General features: G+C 32.5%; 1 protein-coding gene across 1 annotated transcript; it reads right to left on the bottom strand.

The window, feature by feature from the left end:
- Positions 1-16,877: 16,877 nt before the first annotated feature.
- Positions 16,878-17,594, bottom strand: LOC145284673 (uncharacterized). The gene has a single exon (XM_080133571.1). It carries the CDS (start codon positions 17,592-17,594, stop codon positions 16,878-16,880), a length of 717 nt encoding a protein of 238 aa, XP_079989697.1.
- Positions 17,595-22,444: the final 4,850 nt, after the last annotated feature.

Genomic DNA, 22,444 nt, shown 5'->3' with positions numbered 1-22,444 from the left:
TTATTTTTAAGGAATATCGTAACAACTTAGGATATTCGATGTATCTTAAATAGTATGTGACTACACCGTTTCCACCCGGCAAATGTTTGTTTTATCTAGTAACGCCGGGTATGTACAGCTAGAATATATATATATATATATATATATATATATATATATATATATATATATATATATAGTAAGTTATAAAATATATATGGCTATTAAGTTACACTGAATATTCCGCGTTTTATCCACTCTAGGACTCTTCAGGCTTATTCGCTCCTAGTCCTAGAGTGGATGAAATGCGGAATATTCAGTGTAGCTTAATCGCCATATATTTTATAACTTACTAACTAGCTCTACCTACGTATTGAGCACTTTTGAAGAAAATACTTAAAATTTGCGCATAAATTTATACATTCGTATATTAATCTTATGTGAGTAAATGAAGTAGTTTTATATATATATATATATATATATATATATTTTATTTGAATTCGTTTTTTCTAGGTTTGTAACAAATGGTATAGTCATGACACAACAGGCATAACTTTCTGTCTGTATGAGAACATAAATGTCTTAGAATTAGTTAAACTTATTATATACTGAAGAAGACCGAAGGATCGGTCGAAAATTATATACTTTTGAGAGAAATATTTTCGTTTTTCCCGAAGGACTTTTTTGTATTCGTATACATCAATGCATAGGAAATAAATACAGAAAAGATATTAACATTTATGTATATTTCGTATTAATTTTTTACACACACACACACACACACACACACACACACACACACACACACACACACACACACACACACGCACACACACACACAAAGAAGTTTAATTCTAAGTCTCATACACACGAAACAGTTATGGCTGAACGCATTTGTTGTGTCATCACTATATAAACCTAGAAAAAACGAACTCAAATATCTACTTCACTTTCTGCGCAGGTGCAATCAATACCAAGTTGAAATTTATACGATAAATCTAAGGCTGAATAAAACAGGAAAACTGAAGATCCATAAAATATCTGCAAAAGAAATGCATGACACCAAGAACATCCATGAGGTTACAATCCTATATATTGTGAGCGAAAGAAAGGTATTAAACCAGTGATATAAACCTTAGGCTGATCGACCTCGTTTATCTTAAAGATGAAGTATTAAGGGAATATCAAATTCACAAGCAGTTCCCGGTCGCATGTGTATTCTTATCAGGGAAGATGAGAATTTTATTTATTATTTTGCAGTTCTTGAAGCTGTATTGACGCCCTCCTACATATAGCATTAGGTATCCCAAAATGGTCAGGTATCTGGTACTGATCAGGCTTAACGTTGCTTAAATTTGCTAATCTAATGAGCACGTGATTATGCCGTATATCTAACAAGCTAAATTGTAAAATAAATAGCGAAAATAAATCTACATGTTTCAGCAGGAATCAATTCAAAGATTTCAAACTTTGCGCTGGTCCCCCAACTACTAATTTCTTCCTTTTAGACAGAGTCCGAAAAGGACGTCTTTTCAAATAGGTCACACAATGTGTAATAAGCCCCACCTTTTGTACCATGGCTGCAAGGTACGCCCATGTTCATGTGGAACAAATATCACACCATTGCTACACATATAACCTAAGGTATTGAGAGATGCTGACACTGGCTCTATAATTCACATGGGAAGATTCAGTTAGATCCAATTCTGTTAGTTAATAAAAATCTAGTTTACTTTCAGCCTCTGTCCCATCGACGAAACGATGCATCCCTCTGCCTGTTCTACAAGTATTTTAATGGTGAATGCTCTGACGAACTGCAAGCACTTGTGCCCCCACGACGTGAACACCCTCGAAAAACCCGACAGGCTGCTAAATCCCACCCCCACACTGTAGAGATCCCTAGATATAAAAGATCTTTCTACTCCAGCAGTTTCTTCCCTAGAACCGCTAGACTTTGGAATTCCATTCTAGGTCCCTGCTTCTCCAACTGTACTGACGTGCAGAAGTTCAAGTGCAACGTGAACCTTCATCTTGATGCCCAAATCCCTTAATACTACCCCAGTAGTTGTTGTCCCTGATAGTAGCCCCCTACATCAAAGTGGCAATGTACCTTATTTGGGGTTAAAATGTAAAAAAAAATATCTTGCGAAAGGGATATATTCGTTTAAAGTATCCAAATGGTCTTGGCTACTGTATTCGAGTAATAATATAGTAAGTCACCTTACTGAACTAGTGTTCGATGTCAGAGCTGGTATTCTTTAGCATGCGACTTGGCGTACCTTTTGAGGTCACTCCCAGACGGCTATACTAGTTAGTATTTATGGTTTAACCAGCTAATCATATTCTTGTAAGAAGGAACCCGGATATACTTATTTTCTTTACATCAACTATATTTAGATTTTGTGAATGTGCACATATAATGAGAAGATGATACACAGAATAGCTTCACATCTAGTTTTCAAACAAACCATAAGATTCGTTAAGAATGTCCCGGAAATTAAATTAAACTGCATCCAATCATGAAGCTCTAATTTGGGAGTTTCCAACAGAGCTCATCTACAGTATTGTTTTCTAAACGTTTTTTGTTCTCATGTACTTCAATAGTATAACATACTGCTCATAATTTAGTTTTGGGATTGAGTTATGATTGAGTAAATATTATTTTAAAATAGAAGTTTTTTTTCAATGATAATTCAGAACTAAAAAATAATTTTGCATGCATTAAAAAATGCAAAATCAAAATACATAGTAAATCGGTGTCAAGAAACAAATATTGATAAACGAAACTTTATAGTATAATAATAAATATAAAGCGAGGGAGAGGCGGAAGTGTGAATGATAGACAACGAATAAAATTGAAATGTTTTTCAAAAAATCATACGTGGAATAGAATGAATAAGATATTCATCCCTATACAACACATTTTATTAATTTCCATGTTTTTAATTTTTATTTGTTGAAATTCATCTTTATGAATTTAAATATACTAAAACAAGAGAAATACATTTTTGTCAGTTTTTGTAATTTTTCTAAAGACATTCCAATCGGATATATATATATATATATATATATATATATATATATATATATATATATATATATATATATATATATATGTAGGTGTGTGTGTGTGTGTGTATTTTAGTTTCTGGGTTAAAACACAGAAAAAAGTGATACTAATAGAATAATTTATTAAGAAAACGCCTTTATATTATAGACTAGCTAGCCACCCAGCGTTGCCCAGTAATAAAATACACTAAAATATTAAATTTTAATTCATATAAATTTCGAATTATTATAGAGCCAATTCTCTATTGATTATAATATTGTACCCAATAGAGATTTCAAAAGTTTTTTTTTAAAAACATATAACCTAGTTGCCATCAGCTAGAATCGAAACCAAAACCGTTTACTCATTATTCGTTCTTATAAGAACTAACGACAGATGGCATAAAAACTTTACAAATTAACTGACTTTAACGTATAAATGTATATTTGCGCATGCGTAGATGATCACTTTAAGTCGATTTATACCTGACAAGTTCAGTTTTATTTCAATTTTGACCCGTTAGCAGCGATTTGTACCGGTCAAAACTAAATTGAATTTGTTCCACAGGTCCGAATCCCTTATAGAAAAAGTTTCACGGCTGTAAATCAAAAATTGACAGAGTAGTTTGGTAAAGACAGTTCCACACACAAGATCACACACATACACAACACACAGATATATATTAATTGCAGGCTGATTGGCGTTGCCCGGTCGTAAAATACACTTTAATATTATATTTTTATTCGTGCAAATTTAATTTTTAGTATTAGAGAGCGAATTTATATCGATTATTATATTGTACCTAATATATAGTAATGATTTCAAAAGTATCAAAGATAATATGACTTGTGTGCCTCAGTTAGAATGGAAACTGGAACATATACCTCTCCAGCTTTATTCGTTAGCATATGAGCTAAATTCGTTCATAGACAAAAACAGCAAAAACAACGTTGTTTAACGTATAACTTCATTAGCAAATGTGTAGAAAAAACGGGTATAGTCGACTTATGTTAGGCCAAGATGAATGGTTTTTGTTCATTTTCAAACCATTCGCAGTTGTTTTACCAGCTATAAAACCAAATCGAAAGTATGCTATAGGTCTAAATTGACATTGCGCGTTGAAAGTAATTTTCGATTACAACAATATCCTTAATTTAATGAATTTCATGATTTCATTAGAAACTTGCTTTCTGGCTAATCGTTTCCACACTTTTTCGCCGCTTCCATTACCGGAAGATGCCGACTTTATATAGCGAAGATTGGGTCAACTTGACAAATATCGAAGAAAAATAGCAGCATAAAAAGAGTATTCTAGGTAAAAATTATTTTTATAATCAGTAGTTCAATTTCTAGTAAATAAAAATACAATATATCACTTGATTGACAATCGATTTAGTCAGCATGTTAATATTGTCGAGATCATATTTCATAAGTTATGTAGGAACGAATAATTGACGTCTGTCGTCTGCAGTTAATCGTGAATATGTTTACTGTTTGTCTGTATGGCGATTAATTAAGAAAAATGCACTGGAGATTTATTTATAAAAATGATGTCCGCAGAAACTAACCAATGAAAAGTCTATTACATTTACTTTGGTATAATCATTGACCAATGAAAACGCTTTATTACATTTACTGTGGTATAATTATTAGCCAATGAAAACGTCTTATTACGTTTACTTTAATATAATCATTAACCAATGAAAACGTCTTATTACATTTACTTTGGTATAATTATTAACCAATGAAAATGCTTTATTACATTTATTGGATGCAATAAAAACATCTTATTACATTTACTGTGGTATAATTATTAACCAATTAAAACGTCTTATTACATTTAATTTGGTATAATCATTAACCAATGAAAACGTCTTATTACATTTAATTTGGTATAATCATTAACCAATAAAAACATCTTATTACATTTACTGTGGTATAATCATTAACCAATGAAACCGTCTTATTACATTTACTTTGGTATAATCATTAACCAATGAAAACGCTGTATTACATTTACTTTGATATAATCATTAACCAATGAAAACATCTTATTACATTTGCTTTGGTATAATCTGGAACCAAGGAAAACCTCTTTTAAATTTACTTAGTGTAATCATTAATTATTTCAAAAATACCTCATAGTATTGTTCTAGATCGAATTGATAATCTCATCAATTCTCATCCTCGAGTGGCTTTTGAGCTTCGATAATTGGTGACTCATTACGTGTTATATATATATATATATATATATATATATATATATATATATATATATATATATATACTAGCATGGATACCCAGCGTTACCAGGGTCGACATGAAGTTCGGTTTGGCCACACCTGCTATACTAAGAATATTGACCAGTTTTTCATTATCATATGTCAACTCCATCGTTTCCCCAACAAAAATTTCAAAAATAAATGAAAACACGAAAATGTAACCCCCCCCCCCCGCGAAAAATAAGTACGTGACAAACTTTCCACCAGATATTTTGATAGAAGGGATACGAAGAGAAGCTATTCTCCGGATATTGAGCACCTTTTTATGACTATATTCCAGTTTAAGCGAATTTCTTTTATGCTCCCTCAGTTTAGAAAGATTTGTTATTACGGTTTGTTGCAACGAAAACAAACTGTAAATAATTCAGTTTCACAATAGAATTTGTGTAAACCGAAATACACGTTTTTATGTTATAAAAATGATGAGTTATGACTTATTGTGTTATTAAAAGAAAAAAAAAACAGTAGTTACAATGTCCAAAAAATATGAAGAAAAAAACTGGCAAAAAAAACGTAAATGAAAATTTTTTGTTTTTGTTTTAAATAAAGAATAGTAGTTGAATTGGATTTTTTGTTTATTTTAAAATAAAAATCCACTGGACCACAACGTGAATTGCGAAATCACGGAAATTATTTTATTTGAACTGATTCCAAAAATAATGCTTGAAAGTTTGTGTGAATTATTTGTAGTTTGATTATTTGCCGAAAAAGAAAACAAAAACAAAAAGAACAAAGTTAGCGTCCAGGGAAAATAACTAGTATGGTCATTACAAAAATGAGTGATTATTTGGGAATAGATGTTGTATGTGCTCTCGGCTTATCTTGGCATTAACTCCACTCGTTCTGAATTTCACCTTACTACTGAAATCAGGTAGTATGGCCTCAGTGTTGACTCAGAAGAAGTGTGGTTAGAGATTGAGAAACCTTTGCCTCATAATTAAACGCGCAGTTACCCTTAGAGTGGGTATTAATTGTGTCTGCAGGCTGAATATAAGTAATGGAATTACTCCATTTTCTATTCGTTTAAATGCTATTCTGAAAGAAGTAACGTTAAATATTATTTTTTTTAGATTTAACTGAGTTTGGTTTACCTCTAAAAAACATTAACCCACATCCGTTTCGAGTCTAGTAATGTGACGTATAATCCGGTGCTATGATGTTACATCCGGCTACATTAATTTAAGCTTGTTATAAAGACGACGATTGGGATTTTCTTGTCAAACATTTTTAAATAATTTTAACGAGTCGCTTTTTCAGAAATACAAAACATCGACGTCATAAAAATAAACTTTTTTGCAAAACAGAACAAAAATTTTAAAAGCAATCATTGCGGTACAAAAACGCCCAAAGATATTTTGGTGAAAAATTCTAGATAGTGTCTTCTTTAAAAATAACAATAACATTCCAAAGAGTACGCTTACGATTTTAAAACTAAGCAGAGTAATTTTTGATATGAAATAGCTTTGGATGATATTTATAAAATACTAGCCCGGGTGCCCGGCATAGTCAGGGTGTTTATTGGTGTGTGTTGAGCAAAAAAAAAAAAAAATAGTAGTAGGGAGGCTCGAACCTGTATCACGAAGGAGGAAAAGAACGTAAAAAGAAAACGTGATGTCGTTGCTTTTGCGCCCATCGCCAAACTGGAATTGACGTAGGTTTAAATTAAGGCTAGACACTCGAAAAAAAGGGGGTGACTTTTGAAAATATCGGCGATAAATGCAACCCCTCCCTGTAGAAAAGTGCCCAGTTGAGGGTGAAGCATTGTATTGTTGGGAAGATGAGGATTGTAGATAAAACAAAAAAAAAAACAAAAAAAAAAACAACTGTACACATATCAGATTTAAGGTTGAAAATAAGAATTTTAAATGAGTTTACTTTTTCATCTTTTCATCTTTTGTATTTTGAAGTGTGAAATTCGTTGAATATGTTAATAACCATTTTTATCTTTCGGAGTAGTAAAAAAAAAAAAAAGAAAAAAAATGATATATTTTCATTATTTTTCCGAAAAATACTACTTTTAAATCTTTGAACAAGAAATTAATATATTTTGTTATATTGCTAATATACTATTATATAGGAAATGCTTTGGAGAATCTATACTAAAAAGAAAAAAAATCGATAAATAATTGTGCATTTTGCTAAAAATACAATAATTTCTTACGGCATGTTGTTATTACATGATATTAGTTGATTTACGGAAGATCATACGGCCTAGAAACAGTTGTTCTGTATGTGTAAACATTGGTTACCTCCCCTTTTTCCGAAATTACGCCCTAGTCTGCCGCGACACGTGCCACAATTTTAAGGGCCAACAAATTCTAACGGAAGTCAATTTCACAAATTATCCTATAAAAAATTGTAGGAAAAAACCAACAAAACAAAACCAAAAAAAGTTTTATATGGCTTATGGAACAAGTATATGGTTCACAGATCAGAAATGGGAAAATTATTGGAATCATGAAATTAAAAATGCATTCAATTTTTGAAAATATAAAAATTTATGGTTGATGTAAAACAAAATATAAAAAAGAAAAAAACAGGTTTAGTTTATTTTCATTTACAGGTATTTACTAGTAAAAATTTAAAGCTTGTTAGAAATGATGTTTGAAATTATAATTTAATTCAATTATTTAAAGAAAAGATATTTGCCTGTTTGGTTATATTAAAAAATATTTTAAGGGTAGGAGTGACCACAAATGAAGAAAGGGGGGTTATGCAATCCATCGTTGTCAATGAAGACCACAAACATCAATGGTTTTGTGGTAAAGATCAAAGTGTACTATCTGTTCGCATGCTACACTTAACCTATCCTTTCCTTGTTCAATCTCGTTCAATGAAGATGAAATCTTTCTAGACTGGAGCAATTTTAATGTTTGTTCTTATCCATAGTGCCCCATTTTGAGGATTCTGATTTTCCTCACATTAAAAACTGATCTTGTGTCAAACTTTGCCCTCCTGGGGAGGAATGTAAATAGGAACATCACTAGTTTGTCAACTATCTGATGATGTTGTGACTTGCGCTTGACTTAGTTTAAAGTGTGGAGATTTGCATCTACCACATTCTATCGTTCAGAAACACTTGGTCCTGATTCCAAGACAGGGTCAAGACGATCAAGCGTGATACTAGATGCAGATTTATATATATACTAGCAAAAGTATCCGTCGTTGACGGGGTTCAATAACAGCCTATACAAAATAGACTCTGATTTATGAAAGTATGATAGGTTATGAAAACGAAGGGTTGTAAAGAGATAGCTTCGAATTTGGGGGTATCAAAACCAAAGCAAAATATGATGAAAGTAAAAATAAAATAGATAAACTCCATAATTTATTATACCATACTTGTTCACACTGAAACACTTATCACAATATTCTGTGGATCTATAAATAAAAACCTTGTTTAACTTTGTGACATATTTCCATTCTATGGAGGTCAGGTGCGAACGAACACCCCATAATTTTATTATACCATATTTCTTCAAACTGAAACATAATTATCAAAGTATACTTATGCAGATAGATATGAAAAGTCTTTATTAAAGTTTGTGCCTATTTCCATTTTATGGAGGCCAGGCGCGAACGCAGAAATCACAATTTTATTATACCATCCCTATTAAAGTTAAAACATACTTATCAAAGTATTCTTATGTACATCTATATCAAAAACACTTGTAAACGTTTTTTTAAATTTTTTAATTTTTTATTTCCATACTTTGTGGACCAGGCGTGAACGCAGACTACACAATTTTAATAAACCACCGTTCTGCCAGATCAAACATACCCATTTCTCTGTCTCTATACATCTTCTATCATTATATGTAATCAGTTTTTTAAATAGTCAACATATAGGAGTTTATTCGTGAACAGAAACACAGACACACACACAGATATTCAGCTTTATATATATATATATGTTATATATTATATATATATTATATATTATGTACTATATATATTATATATATATTATGTACATATTATATTATATATTATATATATTATATATATATTATACATGTATATATTATATATATTATATATTATATATATATTATATATTATATATATTATATATTATATATATATTATATATTATATATTATATATATATTATATATTATATATATTATATATTATAGATATGCATCGTTTATGAAAAGAATTAAACCCTTATAATTCACTTAATCGTCAAAAACGTTAGGACTAAATGAATTTATTTTGCCTTGTAAAGATTACCGTAGTTTCTGTAAAAGTAACGTTAAAGTTAGGATTTTTAATTCCGCTACGCAAGATCTATATATTGAGATAAAACATGGTTTTTGAAATTTAGGTACATGTTATAATATTCTAATTTTTATAGCAAATTATCCTAAATATTATTTAGACAAAAAAATAAAAAAAATTAATTTAATCAAAACCTTTTTAAAATTATTTGAATGTGTTACTCGTCAAGACAAAAATCGTGGTGAATGTTTTTTTTTTTTTTGAAAATTTAAAAATTAAAATTGTATTAAAATAGTAGAAAAAATTTTTGCAGAAAAAGTTGCTCAAGAATTATGGATTTTAACGGATTTTAACGGATTTAACTCGTTTTTTTAAAAAATTGTTTTATTTCCATTTTTTTCGCCATGTCGAGTAAAAATAAACTCAACATTATTTGAAGTGCGCACCATTGCTTTAATGTATGAAATGTTTTATGCGAATATGGTTACACTTTAATGACCTACTAAAGTACATAGGAAGCGTAGAGTATAGCAAAGTAAATTTAAATAAATCGGCATTTAAATTGAATAACTATTAATAAGATTCCCTAGTGTAATATTAAGGAATATGCCGCCTGCTCCAACTTCCCGTCCTAATGATGTAATACAAATTAGGCTTGAAATCGATAGCCTTGCATTGAGAGAATACTTTTGCAGTCGATTCTTATGCAGGGTTTTGGAAGAGTGCTGGAATAATTTTTTCTCACGCAGATTAAGTTAATTAATTACGTGAAGTAAATATTATTATTATTATTATTATTATTATTATTATTATTATTATTATCATAATCATCATTATAATAATAATAATAATAATAATAATAATAATAACAACAACATCATTGTCATTTTGTAAGTGTCGCCATACACATAATGCTCGAGATATTAATAATATTCTTATTATATAATCGTGATTAATTGAATCTGCAATTTTCACCAAAATCTTGTTTTTCTCCGACCGGGCCAGTTAAAGGCGTTTCGCATTTAACCCTAAACCGCGCTGAGTTTTTTCTTAACTTCAAGTTGTGTGGTTTTATCCCAACATACATAAATTTTACTTTGTGAGATTAAAAAAATATCGCCCTTTAAAAACTTTTGATAAATCATACAGTTTACAAATTCATTAGCTAATTCGTTCAAGACAGTAAATGGTCTGACTCCACTCACACCTAAACGCCACTCTAAAGTGCAGATGTAATAAGAAATAACACTCAGCTTGCATACATGTGCGTAGTAGTGAGAAAAACAAGGCAAAAGAAAAATAAATTACGGGGAAATTAGAAGTTCATCTGTCTCATCAAATTTAACACTCTTGACTACGATAAAAGTTTAACAAGTGTAGATATTGCCCCACTCCCCACGGTGATTTTCTGTAAATAAAATCATTTAAAAAAAATTTACAGAAGATCAAGCCATACACTTTATGTGGTATGTTGGTGAGAGTGTTTAGTGTAGGGTAAGCTCAACAGTTTTTGACAAAATTGAATGACTTCCGACCTCCACATCAAAACAACGATTGTCTTCATGCCTAAGGTATGGGATATGTTACATACAGCGTATATACAGACATTTATCCGGGGATAAATAACAACACACAATGGTACATTAATGATACATACATACATAATACATACATACATACATACATACATACATACATACATACATACATACACTAATGCATGTATTTATATGTATGTATAAAGTACATACTCCATTGTCATTGCGAGAGCAGATAAACGTCCATTGTAAAATACTGCGTATGAATGTTTCAAGACGTGTGACGCGGGTAAACTTATACAAGAGACAAGTTCAATAAATAGATCGAATAGCAAGACCTTTACAACGGGCTGCTAACTCCAATCCACATAATGTATGGTATAATTAAAAGAACAACTCTTCAACAGTAAACATTCAACGGTTCTTAAAATAAGAAGTCATATGGCACAATTAGGTTCACATGCCAGTTTTCATAAGATTACTGATATTAAACGACAGTAAGCCTGAGCAGTACCATATCGGGGACCATTTTGGAACGCTAGCCGTTGTTTGTGCTCTCCGCTTATCTCGGCATTGCTTCCAGTAGTCCAGAACTTATATATACTTGCAAATGGAATTCAACAGAATTCGACTCAGCAGAGGTGATGTTGCAGATTGTGCAACTCTTGCCGCAATAATTTCACGCGCATGCACCGTTTAGTGGGTATCCATAGTTTGTTACAATTGCAAATGTACTTAATTTTCATTCATTAACATGTAGCAATGCTAAGTTATCAGTTTCTGTCTTTTCAACATCAAGCCGTAAACACCCCTTAGATCCATAGAAAAAAAGAGCCGATGCTCTCTCCAAGCGAATCACTCCGTAAATTACCCAAAACTATCCGTAGACTGCATGATTGAATCGCTCCGTCCGTTTACTTCTGCTTCTCACCCTGACAAATACGATTCCTGTTAACTATATAATGATTTGATTGTTTGTTCTGTAAACTGACCTTTAATCCAAAATCACAATCATATCATATTTGACGCTTCGAAAAATAAGGCCAATATTTGTTATTGCCCTCAGATTATTATTGTTTATTTATTGTTCTGGGGATTTCTGGAGTTTTCAAATATTTAATTCGGAAATACACCAGATTTAAATGTGCAAACTTACAAGTTTGTCTAGCTAACTTACTTGCTAACTGATCGTAAGACCCCGACCTATTACAGATGAACTCTACGATTACTGTTTATTTAATTTAAAAATATACCTTTTTGTCAATGTATATTTATTGGATTAAATAAAACAATACAAGTAATCATAATAGATTCGTCTAGATTCGAACCCAGCATAGCCGCTTTCACAGTATGCGACCGTATGTTGCAGACAGATCATCAACTCCTGACCGATGAACAACTTAAACTAAATGTTTTCAATAACACGAATAATATTTTGAAAAAAAGTAAGTTTTCATTCTTGATTTCTGTATTGCTAATTAAAGCTTTCGTCTCGATATGTTTTGAACACACCTTGTTGACTCGGCTGTGTAAATATTGTCGGACAACTACACACGAGAATCGTTTTCTCGTTATGATAGTAATAGATAAACATAAAATATCGCCCTTTAGTTGCTGAAGGCATCACTTAATGCGGATACAAAATGGAGGATAAATAAAGTTTAAAAACAACGTACTTAGATTATTCATATATATATATATATATATATATATATATATATATATATATATATATATATATGAATAATCTAAGTACGTACAAACTAAGTAAGTATATATATATATTTAGTGGAAATGTTAATTAATAAAAACTGAAGAAAGTGCTCAATACTGTTGTAGAGCAAATATGCGTTTTATTTTTTATTACCGTATCTTTCTGTTAACTTACATTATTGTTTCAGCTACTTGGCCGTTTTTTTTGGCCGTCTGTAGCTTCCTCAGATTTTTACAGGTTTCTGTAAAAGTCTGAGGAAGCTACAGACGGCCCAAAAAACGGCCAAGTAGCTGAAACAATAATGTAACTTAACAGAAAGATACGGTAATAAAAAATAAAACGTATATATATATATATATATATATATATATATATTTATATATATATATATATAATTCATTATGCATGTGGGGTTTTTCTGTCTGTCTCCATTTTTTCAAACTGCGGATCCCCTAGACCCACGGTTGCAGAGCGGCCTGAGGCAGATCAAATGCTTGCATGTTTTGTGGACCGTTTTTGTGGGGGTTCAGCCGGTAAAAATAGCTGCTTATGGTTTAAAACTTAAAAAAAAAAACTTAGCAGGCGTAAATCTTAAAGTGCTCTTGTACACATGCGGAAATACACATCTATATTTTCCTATTTCCTTGCCTCCCATAAGGACAGAGTTACACAGAAGGGAACTCTGGATAGGAACAAAAATAAAAATTGCCTCAATCTAGAAGGATTTCTCTTCAGCTGATCGAGATCATAAAAGGTGAAGTGTAGTATCAGAACAGATACCGACGATAGTTCAGATGGTAACGACTAAGGCTTGAACTCTATATGTTTTGGTTTCAAATCTAGCAGATGGCACCTAACTCATATTTATTTTACTTTTGAAATTAGTCTATGTTGGGCACAGTTTAATCTTATACATTAAACACAATTGCCTGTATGTCATTGAAGATTTCGTGAAACATCCTCACGATTTTATTGTGAAATTAAATTTTAGTAAAAGAGTTTTTCATTAAATTTTCTTTCCAAAAAGCGGAAATATTTTTTTTTTACAAAACATTGAGAGAAAAGAGAAAAAGATGAATTTAATGAATGAGACAAAATAAAAGCAATTGGAATACAGTTAATTATAATGACGCGTTTGTGGTGGTTGATGAGAATGATGAAAAAAGTTAATTTGAGGGGTGGCAGTCATAATGTGACATGTCATACTAAATCTTCGTTCATCATACTATAACAGCGAGACTCCAGGCTGTAGCCTCAAAACTAATATTTAAACTCTCTTCCAATGTTACAAGATATGGCAGAAGGTAAGAAGAGGGAGATTAAAAATCCAGTGCAACTGAGGAGCTGCGCTGACAGAAGAAGCCCCCATCGGTATTTCCAATTTCTTCTCGAAAGAAAGAAGGTAAAACTGAATGAATGAACCTCACAGGACCGTAGAGAACAATACCTTACCCCAACAGTGTTACATATTTGAGACTACATCAGTAAATAGCGATTAAGTTAACTAGTGTGGATTTCGACAAGGGTCACACTAAGTGTATGGTAACTAGGGCTATGATAACAGAATATTTATATTATTGTTTTGACTCACGAGAATATATCCTACTGAGTTAGACACAAATCACATCACTCTATATAAAAGTATATAAGATATCAACGGATACACACTCGAGAATAAAAACAACGAAAAGAATATGCTGTTGTCCTACCCTAATGATAACCCAGATCTGTAAAACAATTAGCCTCAGCATTAAATGAAAAGTTGTGTGGCGTACAGTTGAGACAGGGAGCAACAGATCAATGTATTGAAAACTAAATAAAACACTGAACGGCATGCAAGGTCAATGCCAATAGTCCCCTTTTCTGGTTAGGTTCTGGTTACAAAATTCAATAAATGGTTAAGGTTATGCTACACAATAAAACTGTTAGGGTTAAGTTAATAAATTTATTAGACGGTTCAGGTTCAAGTAGGAAATTCATTAGATGGTTAGGATTAGGTTAATAAATGTATTGCATGTTATATTACAAAATTAATCATAGATAGTAAAATTTAAGTAAAAAACTTCATTAGATGGTTAAGGTTAAGTTACAAAAATTATTCGATTGCTAAAGCTAGGTAAATAAATTTATTAGACGATTAGGATAAGCGTACGAAATTAATTAAATTGTTAGGATCAGGTTGCGAATTCCATTAGAATGTTTAGGTTCCAAAATGTATTACATGGTTAGGGTTAGTTACGGAATCTATTATATGGTTAGGGTTAGGTTACGGAATCTATTATATGGTTAGGGTTAGATTACGGAATCTATTATATGGTTAGGGTTAGATTATAAAATCTATTATATGGCTAGAGTTAGGTTACGAAATTTATTATATGGTTAGGGTCAGTGACAAAATCGATTATATGGTTAAGGTTAGGTTACGGAATCTATTATATGGTTAGGGTTAGGTTACGGAATCTATTATATAGCTAGGGTTAGGCTATGAAATCTATTATATGGTTAGGGTTAGGTTACGAAATTTATTATATGGTTAGGGTTAGACGTTTCTGAGTTTTTGAGATGATGATTACTTATTCGTATTATTTGGATTCATCGGACTACTGTTCTCATTTGTAGTGTAATTTTTACAACGTTTCGACATTATCGAACTCGAAAATGTTTCTGTCGAACTCGAGAATGTTTCTGTCGAACTCGGGAATTTGGACGGAATTTCGAGCAGAACCTTTAATTTATTTCACTTTCATTTACTTGTTCCGTCAGATATGACTAGATAGAGGTTCTAAGTAATTCGCAGTTATATTTTTGGTCTGCCACACTGAAGATTGAACCTTCAACTATCAGGAAAATATCACTTTTACAATTAATTTTTCCAAGTACTCCAAGCACTGCGCCACGGGTCCTTGTGGACAATTCTAGTACAAACTTTTATTTCTAGTTGTAAATGCCCCTATTATCAAATATTACTATATATTTACGTATATCTATATACATGTATGGTTGGTAGCTTTTATAATTATTCAATGTATACATTATCTATTGTTTATAATAAATAGTTCCCGTATCGTATTAACTTCTATACTAGGTCGACTTAATAATTGGTTATTTCCAAGTATATGTGCAGCTTTTTCAGTCGTAATAGTTTCAACCGTTCTTCTTTGTCTATGTTTTACTTCGTCCCATAATGGTAGATTATTTTCCTTTTTCATTGCAGATATGGCCAGCTATATCTGATTTCTTAGTCTCTCTACGGCTTTTCAATGTCTTCTAACCGTACTTTTAGTGGACGACGCGTTTCTCCTTTGTATAGTTTTCCACATTTACATGCGACTTATCATTCACAGTTTTTAGTCATATTTTTTTCTATAGGGGCCTTAATTCTCACAAGCTGTTTCCGAAGAGTTGAATCACTCCTGAATATTGTCCTAATGTTAGATGAATTACATATTCGGTATAGTTTTTCAGACAAGTCTTTCATATAAGGTATACAAACTGTGGTGAGTTTCTGAGTGGTGTTCTTTTGTGTTTGATCATGATTTCTTGGAGCTAATAGTATGCTCTCTGGATAATGTTGAGGGGTTCTCTTAAACTGTCCTCCTCCTCTCGATATGCACTGCTGTTACTACATATTGCTTTTTCACGGTCTTGTAAACATTAGACGATATCTTTATTTAAATTATATGGATGGTGGCAGTTGACATTTACGTACTGTCCAATGAAACTTCGCTTTCGGTATACAGCTGACATAAAGCCCTTACTAATGCGGGTTGTCAACACATCTAGGAAGGATAATTTGTTATGTTCTTTTTCCATCCTGAACTGTATAGTTCGATGGATCGCGTTCACATGATCTAGTAACATTTTAACATCTTCTCTAATGGTGCTAGGGTATGAATGTGTCATCTACATATCATAACCACATTGTTGACCTTTATGGCGTTGATCCTAATGCCATTTTCTCAAAATATTCCATGTATGCATTGCCAGTACTGGGGACAATGGTAATCTTATCGGCAGTCATTCTTCCTGCCGATATATATCAGATTCCATCACAAAGTATGTAGTTTTTACACAGAGGGTCAACATCTCCATTATATTGTCGATTGGAATGCACGTGCGTTTTTCAGTGAGGCATCAGATGTCAGCTTATCCTGTATCACTGTCAGAATCTCATCAGTGTGAACTTTCGTGAACAGACTCACCAGATCTAGACTCATTATCTGGTTCAAATGTATTGGAGCATTAATTATTATTTCCACGAGGTGAGATGAATTCTTGACGTATGATAGAGATTTTCCGATGATTGGGGTGATTATATCTACCAGGAATCGTCTCAATTGATAGCATGCTGAACCCCGGGCACTGACAATGAGTCTTAATGGAATATCGACCTTGTGAATTTTTAGGAGGCCGCATAGTTGTAATAGTTTGCTGTAATTCTGTACTAGATGTCTGTATTTTGCAGGTGGTATAAATTCCTTATTCTTACAGAGAGTCTGTGACAGCTTTCTGTCCATTTTCAAGGTCGGATTCTTTTCCACTTTACAGTAGCTACCAGATTCTATTAAATCTGCAAATTTCTCAGAACATTTTGCTCTATCCATTACCACTGTAGCATTGCCTTTGTCAGCTGGTAGCATTATGATATCACTGTCACCGCGCAGGGACTTGATAGTCAATACTTCTTCCTTTGAGAGGTTCAGTTTTGGAGGCTTTGAGTTCTTGAGTGCTTGTCCCACTTTCCACCTTAGTTCATCCCTTTGTGCTTTGGGTTTATTTAAGACTGCCTTCTCTATTGGAACTATCATATCTAAGTATGGAATCCGCTTTATTGATGTTGTGGTTAAAAGTAAAGAACCTCATGCATCGTGGGGCTCATGTTAGGAAAGAAAAAAAAAAGAGAAAATAAAAATGGCCGCTCCGTGGTATTTATGGACTGAAAATCACGTGATGTGACGAGAGGGGGAAGGGGGTATGCAAATGAGATGTTGTTGGCTCTCTCTATAAAAGAGCCGTCTTCTTTATTTTGGCATCAGTCTGGAAAGTGCAGAGAGAAGAGAACAGTTGTATTTGAGTTTGAGACTTTTGATCTGAGCTTGAGTTCAAATTTAACGTCAGATGTAGCGAAGTTAAGACCTTTGTTTAGCACCGATTCCTCAGAGGTAGTAAGCTGGCGTTTACTTTGGTTGACAATGGCTCTTATTGGTGAATGGTGGACCTGGAGTCTTACGTCCTTAGCTTTTAGATTGTCCAATTTCTTTACTTGGCGAAACTTAACCTCTTTAAATTCTTTCTGATAGGATATGTCCAGGTATTGTTGGATGCGGGTTTTGTCATCATTCCGAGATATACTCTCCAGGAAAGGGGTAAGGTTGTTTGAAATTTCGGTCTCTAATTGATGTTTCTTCCACCGACTGTTGTGGATTCTGTCCGTCTGGAGCTGACTAGTAGTTTCAACGTCTGGTGGTACTAGCTTAAAGTCACAACATCGAAATAGCTTGTGAAACAGCTTGTGAAAGTTAATCCCCTATGTAAAAATTATGACTAAGATATGAAATCCCATGTAAATGTTTAAGACTATACAAAGGTGAAACGTGCCTTCCACTAAAAGTACCGTTAGAAGAACATCGAAAAGCTTTAGTACGTGGAAAAACTGAGCAATCAGGTATAGCTGACCATCTTACATGATAAGGGCTGTCCCCTTTTCATGTAAGTATAAAAATGGAGAATTTAGTTTAAAATGAAAATGAAATAGCATAGGCGAAATTCGAACCTCTAGGTTTAGGAATAGATTACGTGTGAGAATTTAGAAATGTAAAACAAACATTTGTTTAGAATATAGATAAATATTTCAAGGAAAGAATGTGAACTCTCAAGTTTGTTATGAAATTTTAAATTGAAAGAATGCAGCTTATAAGATAATGTTTTAACATATTGGATAAATAGGTTACTGAGAAATAGGAAAATTTTTGGACACGTATGTCCAGAGCACGTGAAAGAAGGCACATGTTTTAACATGTGTATGACGTCACGGAAAATAGAAAGTTCTAGGAATAGAGAAAAAACTTTGGAGTTAGTCAGTCAGTGAAGAAACTCAGAGACAGTCAGGCGTCTAGGGAGCGAGACGTCACGTTGAAACTAAAATGTGAGACTTTGAATTCTTGGTGATGGAACACGGCCGTGTGACGAAATAAACCATCAAGTGTTTTTTGTAAAGCTCGTCTTGTCTTATGATTCTTACGAAAAGGTAAAGTGAAATTGTATTATATATTTGTATTATAAAATGTCTTTACATACACGTCTCAATATCATCATGTCTACACAATGTCCGAACTGTCTGAACACTATCCCTTCACTCCAAGAGCTTTCTTCTTCTACACATCTAAAGAATGAACGTTTAAAATATAAGAAGCATAACATGAACAATCTCACTAAGTCACCTACAATATATCTCTCTCTGAGTACATCAACATCCCTCTTTAAAATGAAACCTATATGTAACATATACATATTTTGGTGTACGTGACTAGTCCACTCATGCAAGGGTGTTTAAAAAAAAACCGAACCTGGGCTCGATACCACGAAAAAAAAACACAACGTTTACTAGAAGATCACAGAATGCGAAAAAGAAAAAGAAACACAACGTTTTAAAAGGGTCCAAGATAATTAAAAAAATAAATAAATAAATAAATGATACCACGGAAAAAAAATTACACGATCACAGAAATGCGAAAAAAAGAACAAAAAAAAATTGAACACACACGCACACAGAGAACAAAAGATACAATAAATATTAAAAAGAAAAAGAAGAAAAGGCCGATATGCCGTAAAAGAAATCCGTAGTAATGAATGGAAATATAGTAAACAAGTCACCATGCGTAATTCATTGATAAATGAATTGGTTTGAAAAAAAAACACACACACACACATACACGCAAATGCAGAGATTGGGACACCCATTATTGTTTTGAAAAATGTATGGAGTGTCAATTAGAAAATTGTGTCAATATGAAATCGTTTGGACGAATTGTTGAATTTAATCTGTTAATGAAAACAGGAATTTTTCAAAGGTCGCATGTAGTCTCTGAAACAGCGTGTAAATTGTTTGGAAATGCGTTTTTGTGTTCATAGTTGAACTTTTCGGCTTTTTGTGTGTTCATTTATTTTGTTTTTGAAAAAAAAAGGGACGAATTTTTGTTTTGTGTCAACGGACTTTTGAAATGTATAATGTAACGAATTTTTATTATTTTTTTGTGTGTTTTGTTGCAAAATGTTTAAATGTATTAAGGTATATTTTTTTGGAAAATGTTTTTATGATGCTGAACAAATATTGTAAATTGTCTTATGTATGCAAATTTTATTGATTTTCACAGCAAGAATTCAAAGTTATCAGTAAAAATATATTAGATTAAAATGATCTAGTAGAAAATAAGTTAAGACGTATGATTGGCTTACAGATTCAATTAGAATTTTAGAAGGGGGACAAGAATTAAAATTACGTAACCGGGTATTTAGAGAGTTTTTAGATGTGATAAGGCGTAAGAAAGATGATTTGTTTTAGCATTTGGTTTTGTTGTTTTTTTTTTAGAGATCCTAAAAATTTTTCTCCAAGAAAAGTGACTTGGTAGGGATTGATAAGCACAAGAAGTGCCCCTATACGAAAAATTTGGGAACCTGGCTAATTAAGTGCTTAAAATAAGCTGGTTGCACGTAACGACTCCAAGCAAAGTGGTAAGACTTGGCTTAATTAATAAACAGGCGTTGGAAAGAATACGAAAATTCTTAAGGGGACCAGTAAACCGATGAGAGGTAGTCCCGAGGCAATCACATATAGCATAATGAAGTAAGAGACAAGCAAAAATATGCCGTAGATTACGTAAGAAAGATATAACCTTGTATTTTTTTTGAGACGCATGAATGTGGGATATATCTGCTGGATCTTGGAAGCTCTGGTGAGAGGAAAGAAAAATCACAAAAAAAAATCGGGCAATTAGATAGAATTTAGGCGCAATTAAGGTGTTGGGCGCAGATAAGGTGTTAGTTAGTAAGGGGTGATATTTCTAAATCCTCGTCGAAGTTTCAAGAATCCAAGCAAGGAAATCCGAGTGAATCCGTATGAGAGAAAAAAAGGCATATCTTAAACTTCTGAAGCCAACCACAAAGATTTAAGTATATGAGCTTTGGTATGTCCCGTATAAGATAGTTATTGAATAATAAAAAAAAACAAAGCCATACTTGATAAGACTAACCATGCGGAAAGAGAGACCAGAACACTTTTGGGACGAAGGAAGTCGTCCATTTCGAGAAAGGTGAAAACCTCTAGTCTGCGGCATATGGGTGGCTGGAAAATAGCTGATGTGAATCATATGTAAAGACCCTACACCCCAAAAGTAAATGCAACGAAGATCAGAAAGGTTCTGATCTTATAAAAAAATAAATAATTGTGAAGTCGGCCGTGGAGGGCTGACTGAAAGAGATTTTTTTTTGCTTTTTAGCCTGATCTTTCTAGTTGTGTGGTTGTGTAGATGTAAAAATAAAAAAAATGTACTAAATTTAAAAATGCATACATTTTTTTCTGTGAAATATGGAAGGGAGGGATGTTACATGATAAGAGCTGTCCCCTTTTCATGTAAGTATAAAAATGGAGAATTTAGTTTAAAATGAAAATGAAATAGCATAGGCGAAATTCGAACCTCGTAATCTAGGTTTAGAAATAGATTACGTGTGAGAATTTAGAAATGTAAAACAAACATTTGTTTATAATATAGATAAATATTTCTAGGAAAGAATGTAAACTCTCAAGTTTGTTATGAAATTTTAAATTAAAAGAATGCAGCTTATAAGATAATGTTTTTAACATATTGGATAAATAGGTTACTGAGAAATAGGAAAATTTTTGGACACGTATTTCCAGAGCACGTGAAAGAAGGCACATGTTTTAACATGTGTATGACGTCACGGAAAATAGAAAGTTCTAGGAATAGAGAAAAAACTTTGGAGTTAGTCAGTCAGTGAAGAAACTCAGAGACAGTCAGGCGTCTAGGGAGAGAGACGTCACGTTGAAACTAAAATATGAGACTTTGAATTCTTGGTGATGGAACACGGCCGTGTGACGAAATAAACCATCAAGTGTTTTTTGTAAAGCTCGTCTTGTCTTATGATTCTTACGAAAAGGTAAAGTGAAATTGTATTATATATTTGTGTTATAAAATGTCTATACATACACGTCTCAACATCATCATGTCTACACAATGTCCGAACTGTCTAAACACTATCCCTTCACTCCAAGAGCTTTCTTCTTCTACACATCTAAAGAATGAACGTTTAAAATATAAGAAGCATAACATGAACAATCTCACTAAGTCACCTACAACATATCTCTCTTTGAGTACATCAACACCCCTCTTAATAAAAATGAAACCCCTATATGCAACAACCATATCTGCAATGAAAAGTAAAACCATCTACCATCATCGGACGAAGTAAAAATTATAGACAGAAAAGTGTTGAACTGGAACCTCCTTCAGTCGTCTTAATGCACTAAGTAACCGTCTGTCTTGTGACGTCACCTGTTTAGCGTCTGAACAGCCAAATATCTCTCCCAACCCCTCCAAGCGACCTGCTTTATATCACATTCATCCACGTGAATTTCGCGAGA

The sequence above is a fragment of the Euprymna scolopes genome, chromosome 9 (assembly GCF_053919585.1).
Source record: "Euprymna scolopes isolate OS-2025 chromosome 9, ASM5391958v1, whole genome shotgun sequence".
NCBI classification, from domain to species: domain Eukaryota; kingdom Metazoa; phylum Mollusca; class Cephalopoda; order Sepiida; family Sepiolidae; genus Euprymna; species Euprymna scolopes.
Note: the sequence above shows the minus strand (reverse complement) of the source record. Positions and strands in the feature narration are given on the sequence as shown.

Excerpts from the sequence above, each read along its gene's own strand:
- LOC145284673 (XM_080133571.1), bottom strand. The coding sequence starts at position 17,594 with ATGATAGTTCCAATAGAGAAGGCAGTCTTAAATAAACCCAAAGCACAA.